The sequence below is a fragment of the Festucalex cinctus genome, chromosome 17 (genome assembly GCF_051991245.1).
Source record: "Festucalex cinctus isolate MCC-2025b chromosome 17, RoL_Fcin_1.0, whole genome shotgun sequence".
Classification (NCBI taxonomy): Eukaryota; Metazoa; Chordata; class Actinopteri; order Syngnathiformes; family Syngnathidae; genus Festucalex; species Festucalex cinctus.
In genome coordinates, this window is record NC_135427.1 from 17,870,952 (window position 1) to 17,885,513 (window position 14,562).

Sequence of the window (14,562 nt, forward strand, 5' to 3'; positions counted from 1 at the left end):
GTTGCAGGCGCGGCGGACGCGTACTGCGAGGCGGCGCTGGACGGCATCGGCACCTGCTGGCCGCGCAGTCCCGCCGCTCACGTGGTGGCCCGGCCGTGTCCCGAGATGTTCTACGGCGTCCGTTACAACACTACCAGTAAGAAACGCATCCGCTGCTGCTCGGCAACAGCGGCGCGCAACTAAAGACACTCCGTCCACAAACAATCGACACGGCACCTTTGACAAAGTGGCAGCAGCTTGTACACAACAGCAGCAGCAGTGGCAATGAATTTTGCCGGCATCTCGGTGGCCTGATTCCGCCATCTTGCCGGTGGCGGCCGAGAAAAAAAAAAAGATGAAAAAGAACGTCAAATGATGTTTGCGTTGCTCCCGTCGGCTCCCGTGCATTTCTTTACACAAATTTGCATGAACATTCAAATTAGCAAGAAGAAAAAAAAAAAGATGAGGACACATGAAAGTGAAGGCCAGGGGGGCGGGGTCACGTGCTGGAACACGTGATGATGTCATCAGTTTGTGCTGATGTCATCAGTTAGTGACAATGTGGGCTTTTTGTTGTTTTTTTTTTTACTGCTCAAGGCATCAAGCTCACTTCATGTTGGCAGCTGAGTGTAACAAGGCCGCTAATTAGCACAAGTGTCGCCATTTCCTCGCCTCGTGCTGACATTTAAAAAAACAACAACAAACAAACATCAATGTGAATCTTGTCCAAGGAGGACGAGGAGTGGGAGGGGGCTAACGGCTAACAGGAGGGAGGCTAGCAGCAACGCATAAACACAAAATCCGAAAAGCTTCACTGACAAATCTGTTTGTGCTCATTCGGGAACGCGCCAATGATTCAGAACGTAGCGGGCCCCACCGCGAAATAAACAAACTCACAAAAACATGAATACTATACCAAAAAGTGTTTCCCACAAAAAATGTGGTATATGCCACAGAGGAGGCGGGACTGTTCGGTTTGCGACGTTATGCTGCGTCAAAATACTTGTGCTTCCGACTTTGTGCCTCTTGGTTGCGCGTTTGCAACCCGGACCGGAACCAAACTCATGTGCAAAATCACGGAAGTCGAAAGTCCCGCCTCTTCCGTGGCATATACCCCATAGGGACTTGGTTCTCCAAATACATCATTGATCATCATGGCTAATGTATCTGTTAGCATGTTAACATGGCTAATGTGTGTTAACGCGTTTGCTTGTTCGGCTTTGCGTGTTTAAAGTGTGGCTAACTAGCATCTACACTTGCATGGCTAATGTTGTAGGCTAGCGTCTTTACCAGCATGGCTAATGTGTCTGTTAGTATGTTAACCAACATGACTAATGTGTGTTAGCTTGTTTGCCAGCTCGGCTCTTGTTCGGCTTTGCGCGTTGAAAGTGTGGCTTACTTGCATCTTCACTTAACATAGCTAATGTTGTAGGCTAGCGTTTTCACCAGCATAGCTAACGTATGTGAACCAACATGGCTAATGTTAGCGTGTTAAAAGCATGGCTAACATTGGCCAGCAAGGTCATCTGAACATTTGGAAAGATGAGAAAAAAAGTCACACTGGAGGAATATCGATAGTCACGCTGTGGACTTTATTGATTGTAAAGTATACTTTTGTGCTCTATTTTAAACTCACAATTAATTATTCATCCTTCGTGAATAGTTTATGAGCTCAGCAGCTAGGTCACGTGACTCCTTTTGCCATCTTTTTATAGCGCCGCTGTCAACGTTTGTCACATTAACAACCTTGCTAGCTAATCTTCATAATCACGCGTTTAATTTGGTTGTGGAAGTCGGGGTCCGGATGTGTGTTGGAATGCTCGCAATTGGGATTTTCACAAAGTTGGAAACATTGGGGGCGGGGCGACGGGGAATTTAAAAGTCCAAATGTCATTGGATGACCATGAACATTATCAGACCACAAACATGGCCCAAGAACTATTTGAAAGTGGGAAGGAACACAAGGGGATGAAGAAGCAGAAAGAGGATGAGGAGAAGATGTGATCCCCATTAAAGCATTTCCTTCTAAAAATATCGAGTCTATTGTGTGCGGTGAATATTATGTTCCATGAATCACGGCGCTGGAATCAGGCTGGATTTCCAAATTTAGATTGCAACAAATCCTGGACTTAGCATCGTTTGTTTGTCCGTTTTGTTTTGTTCACTTTCTTTTCTTTCATTGACAGCCACTAGCGAGATCCTCCTTGGACAAGAAACACAACGACTAAAAAAAAAAAACATTCGACAAACATATTGCAACATCCAATCACATTCTGAAAGCATCTACAACATTCCAAAACCATCTAAGATTGTGATTGTCAAACTTTTGACAACAGGTAGCAGCACTAAATTGACTTCAGAATCAACATGAAAGCACAACCTATGCTAATGGTGCTAATGTGTGCTAGCCTAAAGGTGCTTCTCTGCAATAATGTTTGCTCATGTTGCTAATTACTATTGTGTGCTAACAGTGCTAATATATGCTCACGTGTGTTACCGTTCCAAATCTGCGGTAATAGTGCGATCTAACGTGCCTGTTAGCCAACTGTGCTAATGTGTACTAACAGTGTTAATATATGCTAACAGTGCTAATATATGCTCGCATCTGTTAGCGCTTCAAATCTGCGCTAATAGTGTGATCGAACGTGCCTGAGCCAACTGTGCTAATGTTCGCTACCAGTGCTAATATATGCTAACGTGTGTGTTAGCGCTCCAAATCTGCGCTCATAGTGCGATCTAACGTGCCTGTTAACCAACTGTGCTAATGTGTGCTAGCCTAAAGTTGCTTATCTGCGCTAACGTGTGCTCATTTTGCTAATCACAATTGTGTGCTAACAGTGCTAATACATGCTCATGTGTGTTAGCGCTCCAAATCTGCACTAATAGTGTGATCTAACGTGCCTGTTAACCAACTGTGCTAATGTGTGCTAGCCTCAAAGTGCTTATCTGTGCTAACGTGTGCTCATGTTGCTAATCGCTATTGTGTGCTAACAGTGCTAATATAAGCTCATGTGTGTTAGCGGTCCAAATCTGCGCTAATAGTACGATTACGTGCCTGTTAGCCAACTATGCTAATGTGTGCTAACAATGGTAATATATGCTAACAGTGCGAATATATGCTCACGTTGTCACGACGAGAGAGGGGAGGACTCAGGCGCAGGTAAATAGTTGACCACAAAAGGCTGCAGTTTATTTCGCACGAACAGAAAACTCCTCTTACAGAGGGACAAAACGCTGAACAAAAAGAGCTCCAAACTGGAGAGGTAAAAAAGGGCACTCACAAAGGGGACAACAAAAAGCGCTCCGCTAGGGAGGAAAACAAGGGGCAAACTCATGTCGCAAGGCAAGGCAAGGCAAGGCAAGGCAAGGCAAGGCAAGGCAAGGCAAGGCAAGGCAAGGCAAAATCAAGGACTGTGAAGACGCTTCCATGCACGGGTTGTGACACTTACCCCGGGTTTTCACCGGATGCGGTTGCGGTGCGGTTGCGGTGCGGTGCGTCTTGACTGCGTGCTCCGTACGGGTAAATTTTTTTGTCAATCCACACCGGCTCCGCACAGCTGCGGTCCGGCAGCTCCGTCGCCGCCCACTTCCCAACGTGTCTCGCGGGACCGCGCGCGATCATGTGGCATTTCACAACGACAAACATACAGAAAGTCTGCTCAACAGAGAAGCAGAAAGAGAGGTGGACTTCTTTTGATTTAACCTTTTCTTCTTCTTCTGCTATGAGATTCCATGCAGCATCCTTTTTTTGGTTGTCCTTGTAAAGTATATTAATAACGAGAGTCGGGTCAGTGCGGGTCCACTCTTTATTTCTGTCTTCCGCGTCCGGCTGCCGCTCAGTACGGCAAGCGAGACGGGCACAACAAGCAATCGCGAACATCAAACTCACAATACATTACAGTCCATATAAAAAGGATGTGCCGTGTCATATGTTATTTTGTGGTTTTCCACCTCCAATATAAACCTCTCCTCGTCCATGTTCGCTGGTGTCTAAACCGTGAATGAGCACATGGCCCGGCGACGCCCACGTCACGTTTTGCTGAAAAACTTGCGAAATAGGAGCTGGCGAGTGTTTTATTCTGAAAGGTAACCGGAAATGTATTTTGAAACTGCTCGGTCTTCCTGTCCCGCTCGATGTGATTTGTGCTAGCTTGCCATTTGCCGGAGGCCTACCGCTGCGGCGTCCGGCAAAAATAGAAAATAGGTCTATCCTTCGACACGCAACGCACCCGCAAGCGGTGTAAACTGCACCATTCGAATGAATGGAATCTAATTGCTTGCGTCGCCGGACCGCACCGCAACCGCACCGCAACCGCATCCGGTGAAAACCCGGGGTTAGGCAAACTGCAGGTGGTGGATGATGGCTTTTATGGACGGGGTGATTGGTAGCAGGTGGAGACAATCATGGGCGTGGACCGGTGATTAACTGTGCAGGGGGAAGGGCAAGTGACCTGAGGTGAGAGGGTGGTTAATGACTTCAAAATAAAACAGGAAACATGGATACAAAATAAAAGCATGATCCGCCACCAGCGTGGCGGCGTGACACACGTGTGTTAGCGTGATCTAATGTGCCTGTTAGCCAACTGTGCTATTGTGTGCGAACAGTGCTAATATATGCTCATGTGTGTTAGTTCTCCAAATCTACGCTAATAGTGCGATCTAATGTGCCTGTTAGCCAACTGTGCTATTGTGTGCGAACAGTGCTAATATATGCTCATGTGTGTTAGTTCTCCAAATCTACGCTAATAGTGCGATCTAATGTGCCTGTTAGCCAACTGTGCTAATGTATGCTAATTGGGGTTATTATAGTTTTGGGAATGTCATTATAGTTCATTTTGATTTTGTTTTGAGTTTTGTTTTTTTTCGAATGTAGTTAGTTTGAAAGCGCAAAACCCAATCTGCACTCGCACTTAGCCAAACACCTCAAACAACCTTCTCCTCATCTTCACTTGATGGTCTCCAGAGGCAGCTTTCTGGATGTGCCTGTCCACCCCCCCCACCTTCGTCCTCCCCTCCTTCCTCATCAAAACCAGCATCCCCCTCCTCCCCATGTACCTCCTTAATCTCACTGCTGACTTGTGGAAGTCAAGATGGAGGTGGGGGGGAATTGTTCTCCGCCTAACAAGCTTCCACACACACACACACACACATTTCCCTTCAGTGCAGTGCGAATGGGGGATTGTTATCCAACTAACGCACACACACAAACGTCTAATGTGCAGTGTTCCATTTTCCGTCTTTTGGCCCAAAGGCAAACGTGAGTTTTTGCGTGTTTGTGTTGCGGAACGTCTCTGTTGAAAACTTGTTTACAAGGTTTTCGTTCACGTCGCATCGGGGGAATTTCTCTCGGTCGGCGCCGTCTTGTTAACTTGACGCGGTGTGCTGGGAAACAATTGAGCGTGTCCGCATTGCAAATGTCTGTCTCCAAGTGTTCATTTCGTCAACCAAAACTAAACCAAAATCATTTGGTCAATACACATTTTTCACTGGACTAAAACTAGACTAGACTTAAAAGTCTCATTAATAAACAATAAGTGGGACTAAATCATTCTGCATTTTCGGTGACTTATTAAGACGAGATGAAAATGTCCTTCACTTCATAAAAACTGGATGAAAATCTATGAACATTTTAGTTCATGAACAAACCGAGACGAAAATGATATGATTTTGTCAAATCTTGTCTCTGCTAATGTGTCATGTGATACACAGTGACACACCCCTTTTCAAATTTATAGCTAGCAAGTGCAACAGTCACAAACACATGCCACAGACAGGAGGTAGATTCACTGTGAAAGGCTAAAAAAAAAGTCAATTATAGTTATAATGTAACATGAATCCACCGGTTATAACATTCCAACAATAATGTTAATGCAACCGCTAGCTAATGTTTGCTAACTTACTAGCACGTAACATGGAGCTAGCAGTTACCAGCTAGCTGGCTAGCAGCTAGCTGGCTAGCAGCTAGCTGGCTAGCAGCTAGCTGGCTAGCAGCTAGCTGGCTAGCAGCTAGCTGGCTACACTTGCGTGAAATGATCGCGTTCAGTGTTGAACAAAGTTATTTTATCTAACTAAAATGAATGAAAAAAATGAAAAAAAAAAATTTCATTAATGAAATAAAATAACGAAAATGCTTTTCAAAAAACAAAAAGTATCTGAAACTACATTTGATGTTCACAAAACTAACTCAAATTAACCAATGATAGCAAAAATGTCATTTGTTTTCGTCTGGTAATTAATTTTATGCATGAGCCTTTGGGGATGATTTGAAATGTGATTTGAAGTACTGTACATTGATTTTGATATGAACTGCCAGACATGTCACACAGAAGTGATGTCATCAAGCAGCAGCCAATAGAAAAGCACCAAAAGATGACATCACTCCCATGCTGTTTTTGAAAAATTGCGCACAAGTCATACACATTAAAAAAATAAAAATAATACTAAAACCAAACTAAGACTAAGCATTTGTTCAATAACTAAAACTAATAAAATCTAACCACCCTGAAAACAGCTTAAAACAAACTCAATTTAAAAAACGAAACTCAAAACAAACTCAAATGAAAACTTGCAAAAGTCTTGAATGAGCGTGGCTCATCCGTCGGCATGAGCGTGCACGCGGCTGCCATTGCGGTCGCCGAGCGGTCGCTCCCGCTTTCCCACCTTTGGGGTCAGCGGCGTGTCGTGTTGTCACGGTTACCAAGCGGCTCCTCCAATCCTTTCCTGGAAGCTTCATTAGCGGACAGGAAGGACGAGCGAGCAAATGAACGAGTGAGCGAGCGAGCGAACGTGAGGGATGTTCCGCAATCCCGCATGGCGCACGTGGGTCGGCCACCTGCCCGCCGCCGACAATGACGAGCGCTGAAATATGACGCTAATAGAACTCCTGGCGGCGGGGAGAGCTGATTTGGCAGCCGCCGCCGCTGGCATCTCAAAGCAGCTTCCTGCTCGCAAGGTCACGGCGGCGCGTCGACGCCGTTTTTGAGACGGAAAGTGGCGTGTGGCTCATCTTGATTGGGGAGGGGGGGGCGTTTTCATTGCTGCTATTTTTAGAGCGCCGTCAGCATGTTCGCGCCCGCAAGGCTCTGCCGCCTTCCAGCATGCCGACAAACGTTTGCATATGTTGCGCCGCAACGTCAACTGCAGCACATCACGCCGTGACAAATCGGACGCTCGCTCAATTGAGAGTCACTCAATCAAAAAGGAAAAAAAAAAAGCTGCCGCATCAAGACACGCACACTCGTAGTGCCAGCCATCATCGGGACTTTACGTTTACGTTCACAGGGTTTTTCCGGGCTCAAATTGAGGCACAAAAAATAAAAAATAAAATAAAAAATCAAGGCAGAGGTGGTACCATCACAACTATGATGGGTGATAAGATATCGGTACTTGCACCGTTAACCGATACCATTATCGGCCGCCCTCCGGTCACTCATGCTGCAGGTAGTGAGCAAATGAGGTGGAGGTGGCCACCTCCCAATTTTGGACATAGGAAAAGCCCTGGCTCACAAAATCAACCCCCCTCACTTACTTAATATTCCAAATGAGGTGATTTTAGTCAACTAAAACTCACGGGAAAAAAAACTAAAGCTAAAATTCAAAAAACTATCAAATAAACATGCTTTTTAAAAAAACAAAACCACATTTGATGTTTACAAAACGAACTGTAATGATTGCAAAAATGTGCTTGGTTTTAGTTTTTGATAATTAATTTCATGCCTTTGTGGACGATTTTAAATGTGATTTGAAGTCGATTTATTTTTTATAATAACCACCACAATACGGCCATTTGAAAGTGCGTCGCACAGAAGTGATGTCATCTCGCAGCAGCCAATTTTTTTTCGTTTTTTAAAAAGCATTTTTGTTTTTATTTCGTTAACAATTTTTTGGGGAGTTTTATTTTTTATTTTTGTTAATTTTTTTCACTCAAATAACCTTGATCTCTAACAACATTGTTATTATTGTGTAAAAATAACCAATCATTAGAATCGATTGGTGAAAAAATCTGTTTGACCATATTTGGACTTTGTAGTTTTCTGCCAGACAGCGCCGATATTTGTTGTATCTTTCATATGTTTGTCTTTTTTTTTTTTTTTTTTTTTTTGGTGTTGTTTGGAGTTGCAGTTGGACGTGCGACAAAAATGCTCAAAATGTTGCGACCAACTTGAACTTTTGCTGCGTTGCGACTGCGCGCGCGTGCGTCGATTCCTTCCGATAAATCGCTTCACGACGTTACCAGATGGAGTCAACAAACGGCTCGCGGCGTCCGCTCACGCTATCGAGTCACGGCGTCCGGTCACATCATCATGGATGCGCGTTGGGAAGACGGCGGCGTGGGATCGCTGAGACGGCGTGGAGGAATCTCGCCGGTTTTTCCGAGTCGGCGATCCGACCATCCGGCCATCCGTCCGCTCGGGGATCCGTTTGATGCGGCTAATCTTGACGCCGGATGACATTTCCCATTCATGCGCCGTCTCGCTATTTTTAGACCGCCGCCAGCGCATGAACACATTGGCGCCCTCGGGCTATACGCTCGCTCGCTCGCATGCTTCCAAACGTTTTATTATTTTTTTTGTTTCCTGTGGGATTTTTTTTTTTTTTTGGTCTCCCGACACGCCGACCGTTTGCATCTTTCACCGCGCGCTTCACATGACACGACTCGTTTCTTACCTGTCAGTCATCTGACACTCGCTGGGAAATCCTTTTTTCACATCTCCTGAATATGCAAAGCGCACAACAGATATCACAACTTTCACTCGTTTGTCTGTTGACGACTTGACGTGATCGTTAACACGCCCGACCTCAAAAACGCGCATTTATTGGCGCATGAGCGTTAAATGACTTGAAAGTGGGGATGCACAATAATATCGGTGGCGGATAATTATCGGTAATTATCGACCTATTTGAGACGACAAACAGATAAACCAGATAATCAGGAAATTTGCTGAAAATTATCAGCCAATTATTGACCAATTTGATTCCATACAGATAAACCAGATAATAAAAAAAAAGCCAAAATTTATCGGCAATTATCGACCAATTTGATGTCATACAGATAAACCAGATAATAAAGAAATTTGCCAAAAATTATCGCCAATTAACGACCAATTTGATGCCATACAGGTAAACAAAAAATAATAAAAACATTTGCTGAAAATTATTGGCAATTATTGACCAATTTGATGTCATACAGATAAATCAGATAATAAACAAAATGCCAAAAATGATCAGCAATTAATTAAAAAAATTCCGCTGAAAATGATCAGTAATTATCAACCAATTTGACGTCAAACAGGTAAACCAGACAAAGAAATTTGCTGAAAATTATCGACAATTATCAACCAATTTGATGTCATACAGATAAACCAGATAATTAAAAACATTTTCTGAATATTATCAGCAATTATCAACCAATTTGATTCCATACAGATAAACCAGATTATAATAAAAATAATAATAATAAATTATCAGCAATTATCAACCAATTTGACATCATATAGATAAACCAAATAATAAAGAAATTTGCTGAAAATGATTGGCAATTATCGACCAATTTGACTTCATAGAGGTAAACCAGATTTTAAAAACATTTGCCAAAAATTATCAGCAATTATCAACCAATTTGACGTCATACAGATAATAAAGAAATCCGTCGATAATAATGGACTATTGTACACTGTAAATATCCAAAGTATATTTATTCAAGTTAATTTTGCAAACAATTATCGGTTTACTTATTGGTTGTTGCCATCGGCACTTTCTAGATGTTTTATTGGAATCAGTTGAAAATTGCAAATTGTTCAAGTTCAGCATGTGGAACATACACGCACACGCATGTTGTGAGGTTTGTGTGTGTGCTCTGATGCTGACATTAAAAAGGTGTGAAGACTAACGAGAGTTCACACACGAAAAGGTCACGCACACACACAAACCAAATTCATGTTGTCGTCTTCAGGATTGTCGCAACGTGTGTGTGTTTTGTTGTGTGTTGATAAATTTCAAGTGATACTTGACTCATGAAACATTTTCAGCCATCAAAAGTTATTTTATTGATAATTCATGTGGTGACTTCATGATTTTTCATGTACAATTTAATACCTTTCAAAAGTCATTTTTCGACTTGCTGTGTCGACTGATGATGACATCATCCATGTAACGACCAATCATGGCTGAGCTTACTGACCCAACCCAGAAAACAGGTGAGCCGTGATTGGCTGTTACACAGGTGATGTCATCATCAGTCGACACAGCAAGTCGAAAAATGAATTTTTAAATTGCAGATGAAAAATAATGAAGTTATCAAATTCATTGTGGACAAAATATGAAGTTTTTACTGCTGAAAATTGTTCAATGAGTCAAGTATCCCTTGAATTAAAAAAAGTATATATATGTTGTCATTTGCAGGAAGGAATTTTGTGTATGTTTGTGTGTGTTTGTTTTTTGTTTGTAATTTGAATTGCGGCGAAACGAATGTTTGTGAATGTTCCGTTGTCGAGTCACAGGTGTGCTAACTAACGGGAATGTGTTTGTGTGTTTGTGTGTGCGTGTAGACAACGTGTACAGGAACTGCCTGTGGAACGGAACGTGGGCCCCCAAGGGCAACTACTCCATGTGCAGGGCCATCTTGCACCAGGAGGTGAGTACGACCAAAAATCTCTTCAGGATTTTTTGGTTTGTTTGACCGTGAGATTCCGACACTTGATCTGATGTGATCGCCATGGCGATGGAGTGAGGCGATGATGGGATGTGGAGTGGGAATTGTGAGAGAGCTGATGTGCGGATTAAAATCTGGTTAATCCCCACACAGACACCAGCAGATTACGCAAATCCGCACATCAGGCCACACCCACCGGAAGCATTGAAAAAAAAAAAGACAGAAAAAAAAAACGCCGTCCTCAGCCAATCATTTGCTCTCGCGCTCGTCCTCGTTTCCCTGCTGACGCGCTTGGTGGCCCTCGACTGGTCGCCACTCACTGGAAGGCGGGGCTTCACGTTTTCGGACATTTGCATTGCCCGCTCAACAATGGGCGGTCAATGCAAAGGATGACAATGATGATGATGATGATGATGATGATGATGATGATGTCGATGATGACGATTCAATTCAATTCAATATAACTTTATTTATCCCCTAGGGGAAATTTAAAAAAAAACAAAAAAAACAGCAACAACTGAGCAGCATTACATTTAAAAAAGAATAAAAAGTATAAATAAATAGAACACAATATAAAAATATCCATCCACCATCCATCCATCCATCCATTTTCTTGACCACTTATTCCTCACAAGGGTCGCGGGGGTGCTGGAGCCTATCTCAGCTGGCTTTTGGGCAGTAGGTGGTAGAACTGTTTGCCAGCCAATTGCAGGGCACACAGAGACGAACAACCATCCACACTCACAAGCACACCTAGGGACAATACGGCGCACCCAATTAACCTGCCATGCATGTCTTTGGAATGTGGGAGGAGACCGGAGTACCCGGAGAAGACCCACGCAGGCACAGGGAGAACATGCAAATTCCACCCAGGAAGGCCGGGGCCTGGACTCGAACCGGAGTCCTCAGAACTGGGAGGCAGACGTGCTAACCACTCAACCACCATGCCTCCCACAATGTAAAAATATAAAATATAAATAAATACACAATATCAAAAATAAATAAATAAATAAATAAATAAAATACAATAAAATAAAAAATAAATACACAATATCAATAAGGTGATGAATAGGATAAAATTCCAATTGTTAACAATATGTATGTACATTATATATTAAGAAGATCTGTAGGTTTGTTCAAAAGAATTAAAAAGCAGAATTGCTTTGGGGACAAAAGTAGCTAATGATGATGATGATGATGATGATGATGTGATGATGGTGATGATGATGATGATGATGATGATTACTTGACTTGATGATGATAATGATGGTGACGGTGGTGATGATGATGATGATGATTATGATGATTATGATGATGATGATGGTCATGATGATTATGATGATTATGATGATGATGATGGTGATGGTGACGATGGTGATGATGATGATGACTGATGGTGATAACTTGACTTGATGATGATGGTGATGATGATGATGATGATGATGATGACGATGATGATGATGACGACGATGATGATGATGATGATGATGGTGATGATGATGATGGTGATGATGATGATGACGACGATGATGATGATGACGACGACGATGATGATGATGATGATGATGATGATGACTATGATGACTTGACTTGATGATCGTGATGATGATGTTGATGAAGATAATGATGAAGATGTTGATGATGATGTTGATGAAGATGATGACAATGATGACAGTGACAATGACGTTGATGTTGTTTTTTGTTTTGTTTTGTGTTTTTGTGTTTTTTTTGTTGTTGTTTTCCAGAAGAAGGGCAAGCTGCACTACCATCTGGCGGTGATCATCAACTTCCTGGGTCACGTCATCTCCATGCTGGCGCTACTGGTCGCTTTCTTCCTCTTCTTGTGTTTGAGGTAAGAAGGATTAAAAAAAAAACAACAAAAAAAAAAAAAAACGCCTCTTATTGCAAAGCCCCGTTTGGTCACGGAATGACAAGCCGCCGTCGCCAAGTAGGACACGTCTTCACGCGTGTGGAAGGAGACCATTAAAGCACATCTGTGGGGTGGGGAGGGGCGTAAATGGAAAAGGGGGTTAGGGACGGGAAACCTCCATGCACACACACACACACACACACGCACAGAATTGCCAGAGTGTGTTTGTGCTTCACACTGATGGAGACGCTCGTCCATCCGACTTTGCCTTCCTGGCTCGCAAGAGTGCGAAAAGCGCGAAGGAGGAGGATGAGGAAAAAAAAAAAGCAGAAACATGAGCGCATTTATGCACAAGTCGTGTTGGGAGACACCTTGTCACCCAAGGTGGGGGGGGGGCTTAACAAAATGGAGCAAAAGAGCTCCAAAAAGCCCAACATGTCAACACACGACATGATCACATCAGTCAACGCGCTGGACTAGTGGTCAACATGCCTGCCCTGCATGGAATGATGTTAGCATGTTAGCTTTGTTGACCATGAGCAAGCGGACGTTGGCTGGCAACGAGGTGTTTGACGATATATCCATATTGCAATAAATCATGATACGTCGTCTCCCGATAGATTATCGGTACGCCTGCACAAGTTTTACAATATTTGTCGTTAATAACCAGTCACAATAACGGCTCCATTGTTGATGACTTATTGAGCAATTACTTGGTGGGCCACTAGGGGGAGCGCCTCATAAGATTGATGGGGAAATTGACGCAAGTCTTCAAGCGAACAAGACTCATCAGCTGACTTAACTCTTTGACTGCCAAAGACGTTTCATGATGATTAGTAAAATTCCAGTGAATGGAATGCGATCTTTCATTTCGTAGCCACATTGTATATGTAGTAAAGGCAAACAATATTCTTTTTGCCTTGAAAGATGAGTTAAAATGCTCAAAAGTGGCTGGCACTGTGGATTTTTTTGTTTTGTTTTTATAACGCCTGGCAGTCAAAGAGTTAAGGAAGACATTTATTTGACTCTGTTTTGCATACGTTTCTATCAAAATGTCTATTATATCTTCAATTTTCAGCGAATACTTGACTCATTGAACAATTTTCAGTAGTGAAAAGTTCACATTTTGTCCAGAATGAATTTGATAACTTCATTATTTTTCATTTACAATTAATACCTTTATTAAAAAGTCATTTTTCTACTTGCTGTTGACTGATGATGACATCACCTGTGCTGAGGAAGTAGGTAATAACAACCAATCATGGCTCACCGGTTTTCTGGGTTTGGTCAGAAAACTGAGCCATGATTTGTCATTAGCACAGGTGATGTCATCATCAGTCGACAGCAAGTCGAAAAATGACCTTTGAAGGGTACTAATTGTACATGAAAAACAATGAAGTTATCAAATTCATTCTGGACAAGATATGAACTTTTCATTGCTAAAAATAGCTCAATGAGTCAAATATCCCTTTAAAGTATTAAAACATATTTTATGTTTGGACTTTTTGAAGCACACAATTTCTGAGCAGTATTAACTCATTTGCTCCCAAAGACGTATTTATACGTTTTTTGTATTTTTTATGCTAGAGCATACAAAAGGCTTTCATGCTGCCTCTGAACTGAAGAGAACGCTTGAATCAAAAGTAGTTATTACAAAAACGGCCAGCAGGTGGCAGCAGAGTATAAGAGATCAACCGGGGCCATGTTGCAAAAAACTCTTTTCCCCACTTTTTTAAACAGATTTGTGAATAATGATTGAACTTAGCTATATTCCAATGCTAATTGCTGCAAAACGGAAACATAAAAATATTTTTTTTTCCTAATGAAAGAAGTGATGCTACACCTTCTTTTGGTAGTTTCCATGTTTTTTACAACAAATAGAACACGATATTCTGTGGGCCTTTGCAAAATCAGTCAAAATCCAGTAAAACAGCTGGGAGTGAATGAGTTAATATTGATTTAATTGGATTTCATATTTCTGTTATTTGATTTATTTACTTTTGCAATGTTAGCTCACCATTCAAACAACAGGGCGTCGTTATCAAGTCATCATCCTTCGATC

The 14,562-nt window shown here is 42.4% G+C and overlaps 1 protein-coding gene across 3 annotated transcripts in view; it reads left to right on the top strand.

Moving 5' to 3' along the window:
* The window catches only part of crhr1 (corticotropin releasing hormone receptor 1), a 36,213-nt gene that overhangs the window by 14,338 nt on the left and 7,313 nt on the right, over positions 1–14,562 (top strand). For 2 of the 3 annotated variants that reach the window (XM_077501806.1, XM_077501808.1), the window contains exons 4-6: positions 8–136; positions 10,527–10,612; positions 12,376–12,482. In XM_077501806.1, coding sequence (XP_077357932.1) covers positions 8–136; positions 10,527–10,612; positions 12,376–12,482 — 322 coding nt within the window. The remainder of the gene's footprint in view (positions 1–7; positions 137–10,526; positions 10,613–12,375; positions 12,483–14,562) is intronic. The other variant, XM_077501807.1, reaches the window with a different exon arrangement.